General features: G+C 38.7%; 1 protein-coding gene across 27 annotated transcripts in view; it reads left to right on the top strand.

The window, feature by feature from the left end:
• LOC135484037 (MAP/microtubule affinity-regulating kinase 3-like) overlaps positions 1-23,230 on the top strand; it is a 70,436-nt gene that overhangs the window by 40,937 nt on the left and 6,269 nt on the right. For 8 of the 27 annotated variants that reach the window (XM_064765076.1, XM_064765075.1, XM_064765073.1 and 5 more), the window contains 10 exons: positions 961-1,130; positions 1,817-1,876; positions 4,694-4,747; positions 6,218-6,262; positions 8,038-8,264; positions 10,774-10,923; positions 12,569-12,799; positions 14,327-14,443; positions 16,865-16,894; positions 20,058-20,108. In XM_064765076.1, coding sequence (XP_064621146.1) covers positions 961-1,130; positions 1,817-1,876; positions 4,694-4,747; positions 6,218-6,262; positions 8,038-8,264; positions 10,774-10,923; positions 12,569-12,799; positions 14,327-14,443; positions 16,865-16,894; positions 20,058-20,108 — 1,135 coding nt within the window. Of the gene's footprint in view, positions 1-960; positions 1,131-1,816; positions 1,877-4,693; positions 4,748-6,217; positions 6,263-8,037; positions 8,265-10,773; positions 10,924-12,568; positions 12,800-14,326; positions 14,444-16,320; positions 16,351-16,864; positions 16,895-20,057; positions 20,109-23,230 lie in introns of all 27 variants that reach the window. The other 19 variants (XM_064765098.1, XM_064765099.1, XM_064765074.1 and 16 more) reach the window with 18 other exon arrangements.

Below are 23,230 nucleotides of genomic sequence, written 5' to 3'. Positions count from 1 at the left end.
TAGTCACCTTCAAGTTAAAAAAAACTTGCCCATGTATTCTCACCCACAACCTCCCATTAGTCACGGCCCATGCCAGAGACTCCGGGATTCGGACACTGTGTTGGTGTGGCTTTCACTTAAATGGTGTCTTTTAACTCACTGGGTGTGGCTTGCTTTAACCTATTGCTTGTTGTTCAGGCTTTATTTCTCTGCTTGTTCAATCAGTCAAGTAGCAGCAGCTCAGGCTGTGTGCTGACCCAGATGTGGTTTATATAATAATATGTTGCTGTTCAAGTTCTCAACTTTAGTATTTAAACTACCGTAACCAAGAAATATTTTTGCGGCATAAAATTTTCACAAATGCCAAAGGATGGACCTATTGATGGCAAGATGTTGTTGCAAGTTGAGGCAATTTTTTCTAAAAACAATGAAAAATTGTGTATTTAAATATTGTCTATTTTGAAATTGAGCCAAAATCTTTCAGGAGGTGGAAAATTGGTGTTTGTAATTTCTAGTTATGATATTTGCTTAATACACCAGTCTTCTTAAGTCACTTTTTTATGGTTTATACAATTGTAAATTGAATCAGGAATTCTGTACTATGATTTGGTTAAGTAATTGTACAAGAGTAATGAATACGTTTTAAATGAATTCAGAAGTACTGACATTGGCTATGACAATGAAAGTTGATTGAAGAAACTGAGATTGACCGGGCTGGAGAGTGGTTGAGTGGCTCTGTGAAAACAAGGCAATATTAAAATGGACTTCCAGCTGATATAAAAGGAAATGATTTTCACAGCAGAATGAATTTGGGAGCATGATCTACTCACGAAATTCAGTCACACGAATGTTTTTTGGGTTACAGCACATGTTGCAGAATATACTTGTTTACATGAACACAACCATACACTTCTTGATAGAATTGTGAATTCCAAATGATATGCAACTTGCCTATGTATTGTATACTTGTCGAATTTGCAGCACCAAGTCATAGACCAACCCAGAGTGCGACGTCGTATCAAAAAACGCCAGCAGTTATAGACACGAGCATGAAGGAGAATACGTCAATGGTCCCTCGGTCACATCCTCACAGAAGTTCAACTTCCTCCACAACGTCGTCCACGCCGTCTTCGAGGTTGGATTCTGGAAAGGTATGTCTCATCTTGTGTAGCGTGACAAGCAGCACTAATCTGTTAGGTTAGTTTGTCAAACATGTTAAAATGTTCCTGCGAACGTCTTCATGGTACCTTGAATCTCTGACCTGTGGTGACATCATACAAATTGTACATCATGTTACATTTGGCGGTGGGCTTGAAATCATTCCTAATGGTGTTGGAACTCGTTTTTCATCGGCATACCGCTTGATTAATCATTACAGCGCAGAGCGATTTTTTTTTTGTGCTTGGACTTGTTGGAATGTGCTTGGACATGTTGGAAGCTGCAGTTATACTTTATACTCTATATTTCATTAATGCACAAAGTTGAGTAGGTTCAGATATTATTTGTCTTGGGCCTATTTTGCATTTTGCATACTGGGGCTAAGACCAGTAAAACTTACCGTGTGTTGATAATCTTCTGGTGTTATTGGTGGAATTTGTTCTAAAAAACTAAGGATTTTTGTTTTCTCACTGGGGGTTCATTTGCCTATGTCCTATGAATATACCTCTGGTTTCCTTGACAATTATAACTTTCATTCGATCATCAAGTGAATCTGCTCCTAATTATTGTCTTTTTCACCTAAAAACTATTATTTTATTTACGGGTACAGTTCACTTCTCCCAACATTCTTGGTTTTATCTGTTTCCTTTGCATGACGTTATTTTATCCTTTCTATCAGGTTCATATGTCCCGTACTCCCGAGGCTAGGAAAAAACCTTTAGATAATCAGCCAAAATATGTGAGCATGAATTCTATCAGCTGTACTAGCTTGAGTATTCCTGTCGTGCTTTCATGAGCATAAAAATGAATGTTACTGCTTTGTCCTTCATTCATGAAATACCAAAATCAGTGTACTTTTCCTGCAACACTGAATGCTATGAGTGTCTATGTTGAAGCAAAACCTGATCCTGCAAAAATATGTATAAACAGAAAAAGCAAGCGAGAAAACATGATGCCTTCTTCACAACTCTGCCAGTGACAGACACCAGGAAAATGAAATCTTCCTGGATGGAGACTAACAATAAAATGCTAGTACATGCACCACATCTTAAATCGCAATAAAGAAAATGTATTACACTTCACTTGCCAAACAGCAGTCTGATACGAACACTTGGTGAAATAACTTTGTTAGTCCCAATGGTGAAATAACTTGGTTAGTTCCAATTGGTCTCAACACTCCAGTTAGTACTGTTCCACAACTAATAGTAAACAGTGGTCATGTTATTGCATAGAGAAAAGAAGCATGCTATGAACATTTCTTGTCAGTATGTAGTCATTTGATTACTGCACCATGCTCCTTGCTTCTCCATAGCTTAGATGAAGCCCTTCTTGCTTTTCCTTCCAGTGCCGTGGAACTTCTATGTTTTCAATGACCTGGCGCATTGCTTTTGTTATGCTCTGAATATTGGATGATTTTATGTGAGGAGTTGTAGACAATACATGTATATTGCAGTTTACTATTGTTGGCAGATCTTTCCATATCATCTGTGGCCTTCTCTAAAGCTAAATGCACATTACCTCAAATGCGTTTTTGACATGAAAAATAAGTTAAAGGAAGCCTGTTGCGAGACGCTTATAAAATGGGGAATTTTAAACTGTCCGGATAAAACCCAAGATGGGAATATTAAGCTTCCATTGATAAATGTTAGCAGTTTCGAGTTTCCCTCAGGTAGTTGATTATGTAGCCAATGAGCTGCATCAGAAGTAATCACCAATTTAGTTATTTTTACCGTGTTCAGCTCGTCTAAATAAAGACTTGTGCCACACTGGATCTCTTTAACTTGTTCATTTTATGCTACAAACTAAAACACACAATATAATATGTCACATTTCCCTTGTGCTGATAAATCTGGTGTGTTAGTTGAATACCAGACATAAAAATATAATCAAACATTGGATTTGTCCTGGTTCTATTGTCAGACTTATGTCCAGCCACTGAAAGTAGTGCATGAGAAGCAGGCATGCTTGGTTAGCACAGAAAACTTCTCATGTTCAGTGTTCTCCTCCAAAACTGACTTCTCCTGTTGACATTGGAAATCGGCTACATAAATGTTGGTGATGAAGTTGTTACACTACTTTCTCTGAGAAATCATGATCTTTACATTTCTTGTGATCATTTTGCGAAAACATTGTTGCTGTGATTTAATTGGAGAAGATTAGTGCAGAAAACATATCCAGGGCCTATTGTCCACGGTAAAGGATAGCCCTTTACTTTGAATATGAAGGTCAGGTCGAAGCAGAAAAGACTGTACAGTCGTACCTTTTAACTACGCTTTAGACATCCTAAACCTGAAGAATAAAAAATACCAACGCATCTCTGTTCTAAAGTGCTACTGGTGAGCACAATGGCTCCTGGCCATTTTCTTCTGTGGTATTTTGAAATGAGATCATAAAATTGCTGTGCATTGGAATGCTGAAATCCTAAGCTGAGTATTCCCATGCTCCTTCCTGCAGAGATGAAGGCACGTAGTGCAGATATTCGTTCTTCTTTAGAAGTGCAGTTAATGCTGTTAGTAGTGCCATGGATCAGACCTTTGTGTTCTGATATTCATCTGCACTGGCCACCTCTCTTGTGGTGTGTTTGATCCTTGTGCTGAGCAGTTGATCTCTGACAGCATAGTTTCATCTGAGGGCTCAAGTATTTATTTGAATGAGTGAAGAACACCCTTGTCGATTCTGAGGTCTGCGACTGGAAAGACTTAGCAAAGAATTATATGCTTTGGTCATCAAATCACTTTAATTTTGGCGAAACGCAATCAAGATTATTGTTGCAAAATCAAAACTTACCAATGCCTATTTTACTGAGGAGTACACAGAATGTTGTCATGACTTCTAAGTACACAAAAATTAGGTCTGTGCCGGTTCACTATCTCTGGATACGTTGGTCCTCTAAAACCTCTTGTGGTGTGTGCTATTGGTGTTTTGCATGCGATTGGGATTTACAGTCCAAATGCATCTGGCATGCATGCTGTCGATAGATGGTCTTTCTTTATTGCCGGCTAGTTATTTGTACTGACAACAAGTGCCAGAAACTACATAAAACCTTCCAGGAGCGCACCATGTGTTTTTCACACTATGAAAAAGAAGGCCTTTAGGGTTAGGTACCTTTATCACCGAAGTGAAAAATAACATCTTCGAAGGGTTGATTTGTGTAAGTCCGCAGCACTTGGTGTCAGCATAGAAATAACCACAGTGTTTTTGGTCTGTACTTGATTGAAAGAGTTCAGTTGTTGTGTGGAGTGGGCCAGATTCTCGTTAAGTGATATCCAGACACTAATGCTAATGCAGCTGCAAGCTTACCAGTGATCGCTTGTGGGCACCATCTGCTTGCTCAGGCCACCCAAAAGTCCTGCAATGATAAAGGTCGTCTCAGCAGTGTATGACCGGTCATGCACTGCTGGTTGTCTGTGGACAGGTAGAAATTAAATTTCACGCTGTTTCATGACATGCGGAGAAAGTACACGTCTGTGGAAATGCATCTGATTAACAGAAGTAAGCCTGGTGCAGCTAGATTAAGAGTAACAACATTACCAAGGCTTCTTTGGATGATTTTCAGATCCGAGACCGGCGGCTTATCACAGATGATCATAGGAAACTAATAGATGATAAGGTAATAGTCAGAGTATTAGTTCAGCCATGTGATGGGTTTCTATTTGGCTATCTGACATCTATGCATTCTAAATATAACTGTTTTCTTCATAACATACACTTCAGTCTTTCGAATTCATAGGTACCGGTACCTTAAATGTGGGCAGAATTTGTCATTCAAAGGGTGGTCTTTCGGAAAATATTCATGCTATATACTCAAATGGACTTGGCCTTATATCGTCGCAGCTTGCATCTGCAATTCACTAGATAAACTTTCATCTTTATTGAATAAATTCTTGAGGCTATCAATGAACAATCCACAGTTTGGGCGTTTGATTGGGTTCAAATAAGAGAATTTACTTACTCTCAGCCCGAACGGCAGAACCCCACACTGTATTGGTGGCTCTTCGACGACAGTGGAAATCAAAAGCTCCTCTAAAAATATTGGATGGCATCTGTGATACAAGTCTTCCACAGCACAACATCTGTGATACACTTCTGCTAACACCTCTAATCTGAATTTTGAATAATGTCAATCGTCTTTGATAATAACCTCTCTTCCTTCTGATATAAGATTCACTACTCTTTACCTCCATTAAAGCCACTTGAATCTGAGTTCCTCTGTGCTTTTCTCTTGGCAGGGCTGAAGTTCCGCAATTCACTCCGCAGCAATTTCTGCGGGAGTTTCTCTCTAGTTATTGCAGGGAGAAAGCACTGATGAAGCTCTTGTGAAGTTTCAGCCCTGCATGGCATGCACCCTTTTCCGTTTGCTATCTTAGACTACTTGTTCTTGTCTTCTGCTCTCTCTGTACATAACCACTGTTATCTTTCAGGCCAACATCAGGCTGTCTGTTTTGAAGATTCAGATATTATTATCTTATTTTGTGACATCTTTAGAAAACGCGATTTTTCGAATATAAGAAAAGTCCTGATTAATATGCACACAAAATTGTTTCAACTTTTAAGTATCTGTCTGCAATAGAAAATCCTAATTCCTATTGTTGGTTCATAATGGATGTTTGTTAATGTGCCTTATGAATTATTTACAAATTAATTGGTTTATGGTATTTCATAGCCCCATCAAAGTAGCTTAGAAAACAGCCTCTGGGGCCAATCGGCAAAACAAATGTTTATTGTCAAAAAATAATGAAATATTCATGTAGAATAAAGTATAGGCCGAATTGCTATTTTTTTGTCAGTGCATACGAATAGAATAAGTTTTTCACCGTGACAAGCTCCAATGTATGTGACCCACCACAGCAAAATGGGTTGCATATCGCACAGAAGGTGAGCCTAAAATGACACCAGGACATAATAGAAGAAATTGATTCGCTCAGATTTCACAAAAGGCAGACAGTAGTGAAATGAACAACCAGTCCGTCTCAACCTGTCAAGCTCGAAGCGACATGCGACTCATTTTGCTGTGGTGGGTCACATATTAAATGATTCTAATCTCTTGCACCAAATCCACATTTTTTCCCTCTTGTTGCAGGCAAGGGAAAGACGGTTGATGAATGAAGACAAGGTAATCGACGAAGTAGGCTCTTTTTTCTATGTTGTCTCTCCTAGCATTAGCCACAGCTGTTAATGTTATGATGATCGTCTCAAAATTTCTATGTAGTCAAGTATTAGGGAGGGGCCACTAGATAGGAATGGACGTATTATCCAAATCCATGAATATCTGTTATTGGCCTTGCAGTTTGCATCTTACTCCAACCCATTGATTTATCTGTTAGCATAGTTGTATTGCATGTTTATTTATTTCTATCAGCGGGGATTGAACAATAAATGAACATGTTGTCATCAATTCCAAGAAATTTTGAGACCTACGCTAGGTTACCTTCCAAACTTTTTAAAGCTAACACGCAAAAACGAAACCTCCAGCAGCCAAGTTTGAAAACGCAAACGCCCAACCATCAAACCACCAACAGCACTTGAAACATGATAGACACCGCCCAGGCACTGGTCTTCCTTGACTGCACGTGTGTATACAATGTGTTTTCTGACCTGTGAGTACGTGGATACGTGCTACGGGCTGATTTTTGAGTACCAAGTGAGACCAGTCGCTGGGTGTCTTATCATGATGATTTAGGTGCATTCAGTCATTCGATAGTCGACCGTTAGTGTCTTCTAACTTGGCCACTGGAGGTGTTATGCTAGCATTTCAGTTTTAAACTAACAGTAAGATATAGTCCAGCTTTCTTACTCTGATTTCTAGTTGGGTTTCAAGCGCTATCAACCTGATTCAAATCGGTTATTCACTGAAGCATTGTTTGGCCCCAAGAATCATTGCCATGAGTTTATGCTTTAAGGGTTATAACATTAAGCATCCAGAAAACTATTTTTTGGGGGGAGTGGGGTTAATGTGAGGATGGTGGAACACGTTTGTCTGAAAAAACTTGGCTGTTCATTATTAACAGAACCATTGCCAATAAACTTGATGGCTGGTGTATCAGGTTGCCCGGTGTCCTTCACCCTTTCCAGTGTCATGCTGCATGCCTCCTTGGATTCATATTGGTTGAGTAATAGGACTGATTAAGGTTGACCTTTCATTAAGCTATCTGCTGTGAGGAGGGAGGCAATGCATAAAAGAGGGGTTAACCTCTGACTCGCCTTTATGATTACAGTCATATTGTGATATTTTGACTTAGTAACTAAAGTGAAGAATGGAACATTTTCAAACCAAATCTTTATTCACAGGAATGTTTGAAATTCCTATACAGACCTTTGCATAAGGTGGAAATAAGGAGGTCATATATTCCAAGTTTGAGGCCGCTGCTCCAGACTTGGAATGCAAATTCATTATTCGCAGCTCGTGCCTATTTCCAATTAGAATGTTGGTTATTCTAACACAATTGAATGTTAGTTGCCAACTCCGTGGCACAGATGAAAGTACTTCATGTGCAGCAGGCATCAATGATTATGACTTCTTTCAATGTAAAAGTTGCTTCTGCAATCAATTGCTTTTGCTAACCAATTTTCAGAGCCACTTTTGTTTTATGTTGTTGTTTGACTTGTCAAATATGCAAACAGGAGCTCTCTTGTTCCTGGCTGCTGCAGATGATAAGTATACTTGACCTGTGGCTGTTGCAGACCTTTTAGCTAAACCAGTAGATTTATCTTACAATTGATGTTTATTTCGAAACTATCTGAAAAGTGTGCATTTCATGAATAAATATGTCATCAATTGTCATCCTTCCATAGTTTGTGATGTTGGAAGATACTGGTATCAGTATAACTTTCTTGGCTTTATGTTTTGATCCGTTATCATTGTACATTAACATGCTCAATTCCGTTGTCTTCTCTTTTCAGACGTCTTCGTCTGCTAGTCCTGGCAAGTCGGCAATCCCCAAAAAGCAACCCCCCAAGAATAGTGTAATACCAGGTATAACTAGGCGGAATACGTTTGGTTACGGTGACAACAAGGGCCAAATGATAGACAAAACCGGAGAAAAATTGAATAAATTAACCGTGAATGCAACGTCAACAACGAGTTCCACCACAACCACTACAACAACTGAAATCAAGGACATCCGAAGGTATGCTTTCTCGTCCGGCTTGTGATCAGTGCACTTTACGTCATGTGCTTCTCTGTTGTATTTCATGAATGGGATGTTGGTCAGGCACAGCGGTCGGGAACATTTTATAAAAAAGTCATATATCCTTTGAAAACGGTGAACAGCCTATTGCGTTGTGGCTTGAACATATCAAAACACTCGTTTCAATTTTTAGCACTGTTTATTTTGTGAGAGATCCAGTATGAAAATGAGGAAAGAAATTTAACTGGTCAGGCCTACTGAAAACTTTATCCATGATGACGTTCCGAGGGTATTGTTAAGATTTGCTAATCAGTCTATTTCTCGCTTACGTCACAAAATAAACTACAATTTTTGTAGACCCTGCTTGAAGTACCAGGAGCATCCTGTATTATACTTTTTCATACGATAAAATAAGATTGTCATTATGAGAATTTTCCTTCTGCCGGATGAATTGTCAAAAACTGGCGTGCATATGACAATGAGCTGGTATTAGGGTGTTGAAGTGCTGTTCCTGACCATGTAGCAGTATGTAGGGCTTTTAACCCTGGGTGTAGTGGTTGTATGAGAAGTGTGTTGTAAGCTTTAAGTGACCCTGCATGTCTAGGTTATAAAGAGGGTTGGAGAGCTAACATTTCTTTAAAGCCGCTTGGACTAGTCGGGGAATTACATTTGTTTCTCTCTTCACCAATAGTTTTCTGTACCTGCCTACCCCCTCTGCCTGATATGTCAAAGTTAAATCAACTCTAACCCTTGAAGGGAAATTGGTCTGTGGGGTATGTCAGGTCTGATGCTGATTGAACCAATGTTGTGTTTGCATGTCGTGAGGTAAAAAGTCAATTCTGTGGCAGTTACTAAGGATGATTTTTTATGACAGCAATGATGGATGACAAGTTGTGATGACCATGAAAAGTTCCTTCTCAATGGAGTCAGTTTAGTTCTTAAATTTTTTCTTTTGAGACTCAATAAATGTTTTGTGGTCTCAAACAAGTTCATATTTTCTAATCATCAAAACTTTCTTTATCAGTATTTTAGTTAAATTCTACTGCAATAGTGCATTGCAGTCTTATAGGATTTCATACATGTATGTTACATAAAGAAATAAATATTCATAATAAAAAAATTGTTTTTTATGTTGTAATGAATGGTGTATTAGATGTTCCTTTTCTAATTCATGTTGACCACTTTCAGTGGGCGGGTACAGCAATGCTGGAACCTTGTATTTCCACATATTATGTAAGAAAACAAACAAACACCAAAGAAAAGTACCTGATGAATACCATATGAGTTATCACATTTCAAACGGAACTATCTTGATCAAAAGAGAATCAATAAATGGGTTACAGTCGCATTGTATAAAATTCATCCCTAAAGTATGTAATTTACCCTAAAAACTTACTCTTTCCTGCCAAATAGAGGATACTCGTGTCAGCACGTCGCCACAAGGTAAACAAACACCTTGTCTAAAGCGCCTACATCATTGTGTTCTTGCTCAAATCTAAGTGTTTACAGTTTACAATTTTTTCTCACTCAAGTTATTGCTAGGATCCACATTGCAAATGCTTACTATCAGATGCATGATTGTGTGCCAGTGATACAACAAAAATAACAATACGTTTTAGCCATTTTTCGGTACTACACTGTATACATGTAAATGCATGTTATGTTTGAAATACATGTAAGAAGCGTGTAGTGTGTGTGAGGCAGGGAGTGATCTCCCTTATGTGGTGCATGATATGAAAGAAATGGCATGACCTAACCTGCATTTCAGTATTACGTTGCACTGTGGCACGCAGGTTAAGTTCTGCATTGTCAGGAATTGTTCAACATTGCCCTACTAATTTGATCTTTTGCACTTCATCAAATGTTTATCTTAGCATTTGGACAATCTTCTGGTTCCCTTTATGATCATCTGTATTCCACTGTCTATTCTTGGCTCTCAAAATATTTTTTCCTTATTTTTTCCTTCACTTCACGTCTGCTTTTAAATCTTTTATGTATTTTCACAGCAATTTTGTTTAATTCATCTATCTTTTGAAATCATTTGATACTAATGGTTTAAAAAGGTCAGCTTTTTGATTTATTGAAAATGAAATAATCATTTTACTGAAGAATAGACAATAATCATTGCGAATTGAATAAGTCTAAATTTGTGTTTGATACTAAAAATGCATGTTTAATTCCTTACTAAAAACATAGTGTCAATGTTTTGCTTGTGAAGGCCGGTATTTAGCCAAGTGCATTTTGTATTTTACCACAAGGTTTTCACTTGCACTGGACGTCTGCCATCGTAAAAGTCTCATGGTTATAATGTGAATGAATCCAGTGCTTGTGAAAACATTCAAGAGATTACGAATCAACTAAGTGTGTGGAGGCCTTGACCACATCTCATATTGCTGCAGTATCAGGTACTGTAGTCTGCTAATTCTCAACCTGACTCATGCATTAGAGAATTAGCCATTTGAAGTTTGACGATTGCCTGACAGACCTGTACCTCTTTTTGCCCATGCAGCCAGCTTGCCAATGCTACTCCTTCTACAACCAGCTCAACTGATAAGCCTGCTGCCAGACCAAAAGGCCATGTTAAATCGGCCAGCACGTCAGTTACAACTCGCATGGACTTGCCACCTCTATATGACCCCATAGATCCATTAAGGCCAACGTATGTACCAAACAGTTTATGTCTCTCCTTGATGCTTCTGACACTGACCAATTGGGATGCCACCTTTGGGTACCTATCTCCCCTAAGATTGCCCTGACAGCAGATGGATGGTGTGCTATGTATAATGACAGCATGTTTGTGTGGTGCACCCATGTCTTTAAATCATGTCCTTTGTGTTCCACTGTGTCTGCACCACTTCACCCCCGACCTGTCCCGTCAACAAACAAGCTGAAAGCGTTTCCCTTTTGGTACAGTTGGGTCTTTACAAAAAGCATGCTTGGTAGAGATACGAAGCTACGGTGTGGAGTCCAAATTGCATGTGTGGTTTGCTCTCTCAATTGCATTGCTTCAATCTGACCTTTTTTGTTCCAAGTCTTTTCCGTTTGACAGGCTTTAGCTGGCTTCTCATCCTTAACGCTTGATTTGATTTGTTTTGCACTCAATATTTAAAGACTTTTTAACCTACTTTTACCACTAACATCCCACTGGCTCCTACATAATTCTAAGGTCCTCAATCTTTGAGTTGTCCAACTTTATGTTTCACTCTTAGTTAACCCAGTACAGGCATGAGAGTCTTCAGGCTATAGCCTGAATTTAGGCTTTTTAGTCATAATCACTTATGTATTCTTCCATTTATAGGACCTGTAATTTCAGGTTTGAAAAAGGTGGTTTCAGGCTCTTAACACTCTCGTGCCTGCCAGTAGATTGTATGATTGAATCCCCAGTGTTATGTTACCCATGAACCCTAAACATTGTCCCGGGTCATATTGAACATAATGAACCAAAAATCAAGACAGTTTTGTTCAACTTTTTGTACCGTACCACTGAAGGCTTCTGCTGAAAGAATGCCCATGAGATTCCAATCTTTATTAGTATCTGATCAGTATCAAGGAGGTAGACATAACTGATGTTATAAAATCTGCACCATTTGTAATTGAAATGAAAAATTGCACTTATTGTTATATGATTAGAGTTGAATTTGGAGGAAAAAATGTGGTTGTGAAGCTCGTATTTAGAATTTTTGAAGAGGAATAAGAAAAAGGAATAAGATAAATCGGAAGTTGTAGGAATTAAGCTGGGGGTCACATTTTTGTGGTGACAGTATTTTCATCGTTTTAATCATATATTATCGTTTCATTCGAGAATTTATTGGTCATTCTGGTGGTTTGACTTGATAGGTAATGCTTGAGCCATTGCTATGATTCATCAAATAAAAAGCAGACATTTATGTAGTCTGTTTGTAGTTGACTGTGCTATCAAAATTCTATTTGGTTTCTCTCTCAAAACTTCAGCATAAAAATACAGCTTGTGGCTTGGATATTGCATGTAGACTGTCTAGCATTTAAAGGGAGACATTTTAGTACAACCATCTCCAAATACTCTCTTCAAAATATGTCTGTCGACCAAATCTTTAATGCCAAACATCAAAATCTCACTGACATTTCTGAACTCAATAGTGCCAATGGGTTGTTTTGGGTTATTTATTAAACGCCACGATTAGAAAAAAATTTGCTAAAAAAAGTAATCAAAACTTGAGTCAGTGAGTTAATCGAGAGGAATAGTTGTTGGCATCACCGACTTGCACACTGACCAATGTTTCATGGATTCGTGCATATATTTTAAATGTCTTTTTGCAAATTTCTAGGACCGCACCTGGGAAGACCTCATTACCAGTGTCCCCCGTCAGCAGCACACGGTTTCCACGTAATACTGCCAGTCGTAGCACATTCCACGGTGGGCCAATCCGACGCACTCCTGGTGCTGCGTATAACAGCCCGGGATTACCGTTGCATAGCCAGGATACTGGATCAGTCACCAGCAACCAACGGGCAGGCATCTCCTTCTTTAACAAAATCACCTCGAAGCTCAGTAGAAGGTATGTATCGTGATGGTGACGCTCTGTGCTTGCAAGTCCCCCTCTGTATTGTTCCCGCTCAAATGTAGCTGTTCTGTTCTGGGGTTTTCAACTGTGGTATGAAATTGTGCGTGTCAAAAAATCTAAATGTGAGTTATACGGAAGTTACAGAATTCCTGCTTGAATATCACCTTTGAGGGGACTTAATTGTTGAAGTGTGTAGCACGTACAGAAATGACTCTCCCAGTGTCTCATCTTATACTGGATTATGTAATACATATGTTGTTGGTAGACAAGTGCATGCAATGCAACCACCATGCTATCGTAACATTTGTCAGCAGTACATGTATATCCATGTATTATCAGTAACTGTAAATATTTCTAAGGGTAACTGAGATAAGCCGAGGAAGAGTATTTTGATGACGCGGTCTTCAATTTTGATGACGCTGTCTTTGAATTTGCATGAAACCTACATACCATGAAATCTATTTGGGATAGAATTTGTTGTGTAACCGAGTGCATAATGTAATGATGTTGAATTCCTTTCACGAGCCAGTGTGTCTGTGGTATTGCAGGATGTGATAGCTTCTGCATCTTGTGCTTTGGGCTCCTGCATCTGCTCATTTCTTGCTTATGCAGCCTTTATTGTTTGAAAACAAAACACTCGCTGCCTTGATTGGGAGAAAATTAAGCGCTTGTGCGGTATTTGTTTCATTGAGGGGGTTAAGCTAGTTAAGTGGGCAATTGTTGTGATCCGATAATGGCAGTGGCTTCTTTGCTTGCATGAGCTGGGTTTTACTGTGAAAATGTAATTAGGTACTGAGTATTTGTGCTGTTTTCTTGGGTCATGGCATCCCTCAATCTTCGATTGAAACTATGCAGTCTTTTCTATGGTTACTGAATAGGCCTGGATTAAGGGAGTATAGATTCTTTTTATCCCAGTGCACAGTTTTCTGGCATCAAGAGTTTGAATAGTAATGCTTGGTGGTTTATTCTACTTGAAGAAGCGTATGAGTTTAGGCAAGATTAGGCTCTGGTTCGTGCAACAATCCAAAATTAGCCTTAGCGCCCATTTCGTTATGTGAGAGAGTATTAAATAGTTAGTGTGCATACAATTTAGAAGACTGGTTATTTCAGAAACAATTAGATTAAGAATAAGAATAGGAATAGCCACCTAAGGGTTTGGGAAACAAGCGATGTAAATCGCTGCGACCGGGTATCATGAATTGGTGATCGGGCAACATGCGATCAATATCAGACCTGGCGATTACCTGTTTTACCCGCAGACAAAAGATTATTTTGTCACACATAGCAGCGATTATGATCACAGGTCACCGTGATTTAAATCGCTCGTTTAGGTGGCACTTTACAGACTGTAAACTTGGATATAGTAGTGTGCCTTTTGCATCTTCAAAAATCATGAAAATAAATTGCCTCAAGAAATAAAAATGCTAATAGTGAATAAATTTTTCTGTAAATAGGGGTGCTGGATTATTTTTGTTTTTAATATCAAATCTTCGATGTCCTGCCATCTGTTGAAATTTTCAGGAACTATCACACTCTTACCACGAGAATTCGCTCTCCTGATCGTGAAACACCGGCTCACCGAAGCGAACTGACTGTATCTGAGAATAGGTTTCAGTTCATGGATAGTATGAGGAGAAAGTAGGGGCATGATCATTTCTACATTTTAATCAGTTATCTCTCTAAGACTTCATCCAGGGCTGGGCTCACGAAAGCCACTTTCAAGAATCCCTAAATAAGATTAGAAAATCCTTGATCTCGGATGCCATGCAAATTATGGTAAATTAGACATTGCAGAAATATTCTGGTTTTACTTGGTGAAAACCAGAAGTTCATTGGGAACTATTCTGGCTACCACTTTAATTGAAAGTATTTTGTCAAGGGAGCAGTAAATTGACATTGAAACTTTGGCTGACTAAAGGGAACAAGCCCTTGAAATTCTTTTTCTTTGGCTTTTAATGTTGTTATATCCACGTGTCTTCTGTATGTTGCATGGATTATATTCCTCGTTGTACTGACATGTATAACCCTTAAAATTCAACCAGATGTAATGCCTGAGAATTTGCAAAAGAAGTGCAAACACATGTATGCTTTTGCAATTAAGCTTAGGTGCTGAAAATAAACCATGCATCTTTGAGATATTTTCAATGCGAAGTGATAATTTGTTTCTCATTACTTCTGATAAGCCTTGTTGGCGGAAACTAGACTCCGAAGAGCAGTGGTTAAATGCTGTATTGGGTCATATTTAAACAAAGAGTCCTGGTTATTATATAACATACTGCCATCACTAATGCAATGTTGCACACTTCCTTTGAAGACAGTGAAGCAGGGAAAAGTCCACTAATGTATACGATTATTTGGTTGAATATTGTGTACATTTTTTTATGCATCACAGAATCATCTTGTTCGGAACTCTGGGCATGAAAAATGACAATCGTCATTAATTAAGGGATCCCCAAACTGCCTCCTTCATGGTTGAATGACTTTGAAATGATTCACTTGGGATCAAATACTACTGGCATCGCTGAAGAATGTGTTGACCTGCCTTGGTTAGTGACCCCCTACCCTGAATGAAGTCCTTGTCAAGATAACTGCCAATAATAACCATGGTTAACTGAAACTATTCCAGTAACATATCATAAATACCAAGTTTTAATATCAAATGCTGCTATAATTCAGCAGACATTTATGTCACATTAACTCTTTAATACTCTTTCAGGATTGGTTCTGGTGTCTGTCCTTCATTGTATGCCATGCTCTTGAAATCCTTGGTTGTGGGTTTAACTGTATTGCCGCCATTTTTGCAGTGGCTTCATCAGCATATTCTTTTGATAATGTCGTCATAATTATGTCACTGATAAGGGACCCTTTGGAAGAAAAGTTGACTTTGATAAACGTTACCCTTTAAATCCCTCATACGCGTAAATAGAAGTATATCACTATGAAATCTCCTGTTATTAACTTTTCAGACTTCTATGTCCTGAATTGTAATAAAAATCATTGCCTTATTACCTAACAACTTTGAAATTTTTGCTGTTGCGATGCATCCGTCATCTGACGTCCACCATTGTTTGATTTGAGTTCTCTGTGGTGGCTTCCAGGAAAAACTCCAACTTGACCAAGATGGGCCCACCGTAGCCGAGTAAGCCAGCCCTCAATCCTGTGTTAGGTCGGCTCATATAATTCACTAATCGTTTTCTTTGTTTGAAACGTTTTCATCATCATTTTGTTTAACATCATCGCCTATAGGGGGCATGGAATTCTAAGTTGCTTGCGCACTAGCCTGGGTTCCCACCAGTCTTGGCATGCCTGGCTAACCCTGGCAGTCTATCACTTCTTCCTTTTGATTGAGCTACTCTCTTCATATTAAGTGCACTGCAGTGTTGTGTCAATACCTGTTTAAAAACATCTGGAAACAAGATGATATAATGCCACAAAACCTTGGAATAACATGCCTGGATCTTGAAATCTTTTAAAGATTTTATAACAGCATATGATTTTATATTTTTGATATATAGGATCATGCTGAAAAGCTCTGAATCTTCAAGGTCGGATATGATTTTATGCTAGATTAGTGAAAAGTAGACAGATAACCATATTATTTACTAATTATAGTTCTAAATGATACAGAAATAATGTGTAGATAAGACAGTAAGATAATAAGACAGTGGAATAGTTTATAAATTGCTACAAACAAAATTGATCAAAAGAGACAAATTGGTTTTAGAAGAGTTAACTTATAATCCCAAGTCCCCTTCTTTAATACTGCTCAGTGTATAAACCCCAACCTTTTCAAAATGGCATATCACCTGAAAGCTCAAAAACTGGCTTGTGAGGCATTTTGCTTTTAAAATGGTAATAATACATTTTGAAACATAAACTGTTTCACTGTAGTTTAGTTTTGTGTCAAATCCTTTTAACAGCTTTATAGAATCAAAAATATTTAAAAGTTTGGGAACTAGTGTTCTGTGACGCTGTGAGAGGTTAACTTGTAGGAGTTGTGACCATATTTGAAGATTTGGCCCTTTAAAACATGTTTCTATTCTTGTGTTGCTTTTGTAGAGAGGACAGTCCACTTTCGGCCTTGAAGGGGTAAGACACTGAATTCAATCACGCAGAGCTTTACGAAAAAAGCAACATTAACCCTAGTCACCTAGTTGTCCGCTGTGCTGATTTCGATATACTTTAACACACCCGATGTTGTCCTTGTAATCTGTCTTGACCAGAAACTATCCTTGACCTTGAATTTTGTCAAACTTTTGAGTTATTTTTACTTACCAGTCGTGCAAGTCATTGTTACTTGCCAGTGAAGCAACTCGGAATTTAAGTGCACCTCAGTGTGATTTTATATGAAAAAAAGAGTGCAGTAATAAACTTTTGGATGTTAATAGTGTGGACTGATAAGAATGTTTCTTTTTTCCTGTGGAAGCCACTAATGTATTTGACATTCTGCCTTACTCCATTTAGTTTTAACACACCCCTCTCTGCCCTAACCTGTACAGTCTTCCTTGATTTGATTTGCTTTGGTGTATGGTGGTAACCTGGTAACCTGGTAGGATGTAGGCCTTTGCCAGGCTTGTTTGTCTGCGTGTTTTATTTGTGTAGATTTTCAAAAATGGACTGACACGATAGTTTGTATCTGCCATCATAGTCGTGTCTTGGAGAACAGGTTTCCCAACTTCTGGAGATTCATATGTATTAGTACCTTCCGACTTTTACTGCCAAGCTGCATTGCCTCCTGCCCCGAGAAGGGCCTTGGAGAATGTGTGCATTGCAATCGGGCCAAAATTTGGTTCATGGTTAATCGACTAAACGGACTTTTGTCCATTTGGTAATCAGAAGGCAGTGAAGTTGAAACAGGCTGAATGAACATTTATTAGAGTTGGAGAGTTGGAATGTTGAAAGATGCCGAGCGGCTTTGTAGTTTAGCTTTTTTGTGCCGAAGTATTGCCTCTGTGCAATGCATGCATTTAAGTGCCATCATTAAATTCATGTAAGAATGTACTGTTCACATTGGCTGAAAAGCTGTTCAGAGCTTTTCCAACAGTAAGAGATGTGTGAGTTTGGTCATAGTAGCCATAAGTTTTAACACTGATTTGATAAGCGCCCAATTTAAAGGCTTGCAGTTCTGTGATGTCATCGCATCCCCAGTCAGAAAACTGCCTGTAATCAGAAGGCCTCAAATCAAATGGGAGTGTGTTCTTTGACTGAGTTATTAAGTATAAAGCTGACACTTATCGGTCTTAATTACCATCCCTCCCACTCATTAGGTATCAGTTACAGACATACCCAACACCAAGTTGTCCTTTCTCTGCTTGTCCATGTACATGTAGCACGGTGTCCAATCGCATGAATTTATCGGTTATTGGCCACAATTGCCTTGCCCGAATATTTCCTCAGACAAATTTTTGAGGGGAGAAATTCATTCCTTACACCCCTTTACTTAATACGGTCATGTCGATTGGGCACCGTGTTTAACCTGTCCTGATTTTGTAGTCTAATACCCTTTCTGTCTGGTACCTATTCTTATTATTGGGATTCAGAATATGCGTGTTTTATTTTATTGCTCACTTTATTTTTGTTGTGTCCTGTATTCAGGCTGTTGGTAGGTAATGGTGACTCAGAATGCAGTGCTAAGATTTTGGTGGTGACTTGATTTGACAAGTGAATGTTTAAATAGTGCAAAAGAGATGAGCTGCTTTATAGTGAAATAACAAACAATAAAAATCACATGTGCTTTCCCTTGTGAAGGCCTCATTTGGTACAATTCTTCTTGATGTTCTTTAGTGAGATGAAAGTCATCACGAGCAGTTAATTTGGTTAAATGGTGTCAGCATTCCAATATCAAATTATTGTCGGATCAAGTGAAAAAATTAGTGGCATTCGGGATTTGTTAATATGATGCATTTAATTGTTGGGGATTTTCAAGCTCTGCACTTACATGTACTTTTTGATTCACGATAACTTTTTGTTTGAATTTTTTGATTAAAATTTTTTTATGGCACTTGGGTCAGCTGATAATGCTTTGTCCTTCTTCTGTTAGAAAGACACATTGGTAAATTGGCGTAGATGTGGTGAAGGACAGAAACATAGTACCATGCACACAGTACAGGTTACCATACAGATTTTGGTCTCAGCTAAATCTTGGCTTGGCCAAGGTGGCTACAAAACATAAGAGCTAAAAGGTTGCTATAACTGAATGTGTAGATCTGAAATTTTCCAGTTCAGATGTACAGCACATATGTTGCAAGAAATACATGACCCCCTAATCTTTTTGAGACCTCTTTTAAAACTGTAACAAATTCATCATGTTATTTCTGCTATTAATACTGCCTCAGGTGATCACATTCAAGGGCCATTACCTTTTCATTGTAGTTCTAGGGTATTTTGATATGAAATGTGCACCCTTTTGCAAGTGAGCATCATTTGATAGTGAATCAAGCATGATTAGTTTGGGTTCTTCAGTGAATGAATGTTACTGGGCTCACTGTAGAGACTCTTCACGTGACGTCACAACATAACTTTTTGAAGGCCACCTGCCAATGCATTTCTTTATGTCATGACCACGTGTGACGGCCAATATGGCAGTGCAAAACAATTGGCAACGTCATCATGTGACGTCAGTGAAAAACCTCTATAGCAGTGAACATTATTTTGTGGAACTTTGACAACTTTTATGATCTTGAAATGTAATTCTTAAAGAAAATTGCCTCTTTTCCCCAAGATCCTGGACCTGCCTATGCTCATTTGTCACCCAGTGAACCTGTAAATTGTTAAAAATTCCCTTTCTGTGTTGTCAGCCTTGAATTCTCTCATCCACGTGATTGATTTGGAAAATTTTTTTTATTCTCGTGATTCAGATGTGGAACATAACTTGCCTTTCACATCTCACACCTGCACTGCAATTAATATCAAACCACCTGCTACATTGCCTCTTTCTGCATCAAAGCTTAGGAAGTTTTCTTGCAGAGAATCCAGTTTTTTTGCAGAGCGTATATCATGAATATACTGTTACAACGTGTTTAAGCCAATTAATGCCTCAAATTCACTTGTAGTAGGCCTATGTACAGTGTAACAGGCTCCTTACACGGCTTAAACCCATTGATAGTATGTAGTTTCCGCATGGCTTTGACATCTGGCTTGAAATCGGGCAGCTTTTGGTTGTTGTTTCAGCAAAGTCGATCACCTACAACACTGGCGTTCCTTTAGTGTCTCTGTTCTCTTAAAAATCTAACATGTCGGGTTCTAATTTCAGACACCGTAACCTTAACCGAGCTCAAAATAGGGAGAAACTGAAACTGCCAAAGTAAAGTATCCTGCTACTCTGTTTGTTGAATGCAGAATGACTAGTATATCCTTATTTTAACAAATGGCGACGAAGGCTGTAGGCTAATGTTGTGATTCCACTTAAGGTCCCACCCTATATTGATATTCACCTCTGTGCTGGAGAGTTTCATAGCCTTTTGATTCATCTCATGCACACTGTTAAAAAGAACCCAGAATAATTTTGATGAAATTTGCATGATTTTTATGAAAAATAACCTGAACTACTTGAGGCTCCAAGTCCAATTGTACAATAACTACAACGATTGACCCACACAAAAACATTGCAACCATCTGATTTTTGACTCAGTTGAGTTGTTTTGACCATTAATTGTATCTGACTATAAGTTTAACATCGATGTTTCGGTGAATTGATTTAATTGCAATTCTATGTATTGGATCCCGAAGGCCATAATGATAACTACCATGAACTCTGTGATGAGTTGGTGACTTGGATGTATTATCTTAATGTCTGCATGGATGTGAACATTACTCATAGAAGACATAGTTTATTTTCGTTCTTTTCTTCACTGCATGGAGTTAGATCTAACATAGAATTTTGTTAATTATTCTTGAGTAACACGAGTTGTCATGGTTTGGCAAACCGGAGGGCGAAACTTAAACAGACATCTGTTTGACAACAGCATAAGTTGTCGAGCCTCAGAATTCTCAAATGACTAGGGAATGAAAACTTTATTCATTCAAGTCAGGTTTTCAAACCATTGATGACCATACCCAGTTTATTAACCTGTTCCGTTTCGTTGATTTATTTCAAGACCATCCCTTCGTCCTACAATAACAGATATGTTTCTGTTGCTCATGTATGGCCTTAGTATCAGATAACAGTCAGTCTGAATACAATCGGGACTTATAAGGCAAAGTGAACATTTTTGCCTACTTCTACACATAAATCAACAGAGGACAAGTAGTCCAATGTACTAGATTTCCATAAGACCTATTAGTATCATTTAGGGAGTATCCATTAAGTACATACACACTGAGGGGGGGTTCTATGAAAAACCGTTCACTATGCGTACGGGGGGGGGGGGGGGATATAAAGTCTTACGCAACCCAAGAACCATTTTCTGAAAATGCTTGAATGCTTAAATGATAGATTGCCGTCATAATCAAGGGAATCATACTGGTACTGCACATGAGGTCGGAACTTGCACGCGATAAACTTGACTGGGTTCTGATGTCGCCCCACTACGAGGTTTATAGCTGTTTCCCATGCTGTTTTCCCATGTGTGTGCCATGTCTGCGTTATTGCGCAGTCCGCCCGCCGATCCAACTAGCGCCGCAGGAAGGAAAATAGGCAATTCATCGAGTATTAAAGTGGTCTCTAGGTGTACGCTCGTACAGGGCGGGGGGGGGGGTTGAGGCAATGCGTACAAGGTGCATACAGGGGGGGGGGGTCTAAAAATCGGCGTTTTGGTGTGTACGTACTTAATGAATCCTTCCTTATCTAAATGCTACATGTAGTTGGAGTCTTGGAACTAATGACCTCTGCATGTTAAGAAAACCTCCTTGTGTAAGCCTCTTTAGAAATAAATAACCGGGTCTAAAAAATGTCAGGAGGGGGCTTTCTCCTTGGTGGAGGCAACCACATTCTCTCCTGATTGAAGGGCTGGTCGAATAAGTGCATGGTCTCCAGGTGGTGCACTGTTAATAGGGGACTGGGCTGGGTTTGAAAAATTGACCTTGAGTTTTAGTACTAATAATGCCAATGTGCTGTAAGGTAGTGGAGACCCCTATCGCCAATTAAGCTGTCCCTCTTGGCTTCTGCGTTTAGTCGCCAATTAATTTGATGTCGATAGAGATATGAATTTCAATGCCTGTATAATCTGAAGAGAGCACTGTCATGATGTGCAATATAAAGGTGGATCCTTGGGAGTCATATAAACAACATTATCTACAGCTGATCTGTTGTGGAAAAACTAAGTTTGCATGTCATTGTTGCAGTCCCATTTTCAATGGTTTTGAGAATTTCCTCTTCTGTTTACTTTTCAACAGCAGTAGCAGTGATCTCTTTAATTTGTTCATAGAAAACATTGTGTCTGACCAAATTTTTTGACTTTAGTGTGAAATGTTTAATTCCGTATTTGGATTTAACATTGTTAGTTATTTCAAAGTTGGTGTCCGAACTTACACCCAGAAACTTGGAATTCACCCTTGAACAGTTCCTGTGCCCCCCCCCCCCCCCCCATATTTCAACGAAAACCACCTTTTTGTCTTGGCTTGAACAAATGTCAAATGAAATCTCACATTTCTGGCTGTTCGGCACATGGTCTATTCAGGGTGTATTCCACTGTTTTATATGTGTAAATTGAAAATTAAATCTGTGCGTTAGAAGTTCACCAAAAGTGTACAATATCATCAAAGTGTAAAATACTGGTGCCAGTTTTTGTCAAAGCCATCTGAACAGAACACAAAATTGTTCTGAAATTTAGCAATGTGTAATAAATTGGTCACTGAGCTTACTTTTAACATTAGAATTGCTTTGGAGGTTGTGATAGTGATATTAACCGCATGAAGATTACCCAAGTTGAGCATGCAGGTAGCAGTTGTTTTGGGTGGGCTGAGGTAAACTTGAATTGGTACCATCCATGAAGAATGTGTAGAGGTAAATCAGACCCTGTCGTACATGTATGTTTGTGACAATTTATAACCTTTCCATTATGACAGCTTAATCCCTTATTAATTTATTATATTTCATTTGGTTGCTTCGTCTTCATGGATGGGCTCAGTCAGGTTATGCCTTGAACTTTGTGTGGATATTTCACTAACTGAAATGCCCCATTTGGTTACCGCGTAATCAGATTAAATTTGTTGCCAAAAACAATTTTTTCAAGAAGAGCAAGCCCTTGTGATGGGCCCTGATATCTATTCGTTGACCATTCATGAAGTATTTGGCATGCCTCCTCATCCTCTCCTTTGTTTAGAAAGCAGGTACAACTACCCTCATGTAAAGGTCTGTGGGAGTTTGACAAGAAAACAATTTCCAACAATTTCTGGTACTTGGATGTTCTACCTCACTAATTGCCCTGCTGATTGGTACACTTTGCACTCAACACATGTTGGAGGAGAAAGTGAAGGCAGTTTCCA

The sequence above is a fragment of the Lineus longissimus genome, chromosome 3 (genome assembly GCF_910592395.1).
Source record: "Lineus longissimus chromosome 3, tnLinLong1.2, whole genome shotgun sequence".
Classification (NCBI taxonomy): domain Eukaryota; kingdom Metazoa; phylum Nemertea; class Pilidiophora; order Heteronemertea; family Lineidae; genus Lineus; species Lineus longissimus.
The sequence above is the reverse complement of the archived record's forward strand: the minus strand, read 5'-3'. Positions and strand labels throughout refer to the sequence as shown.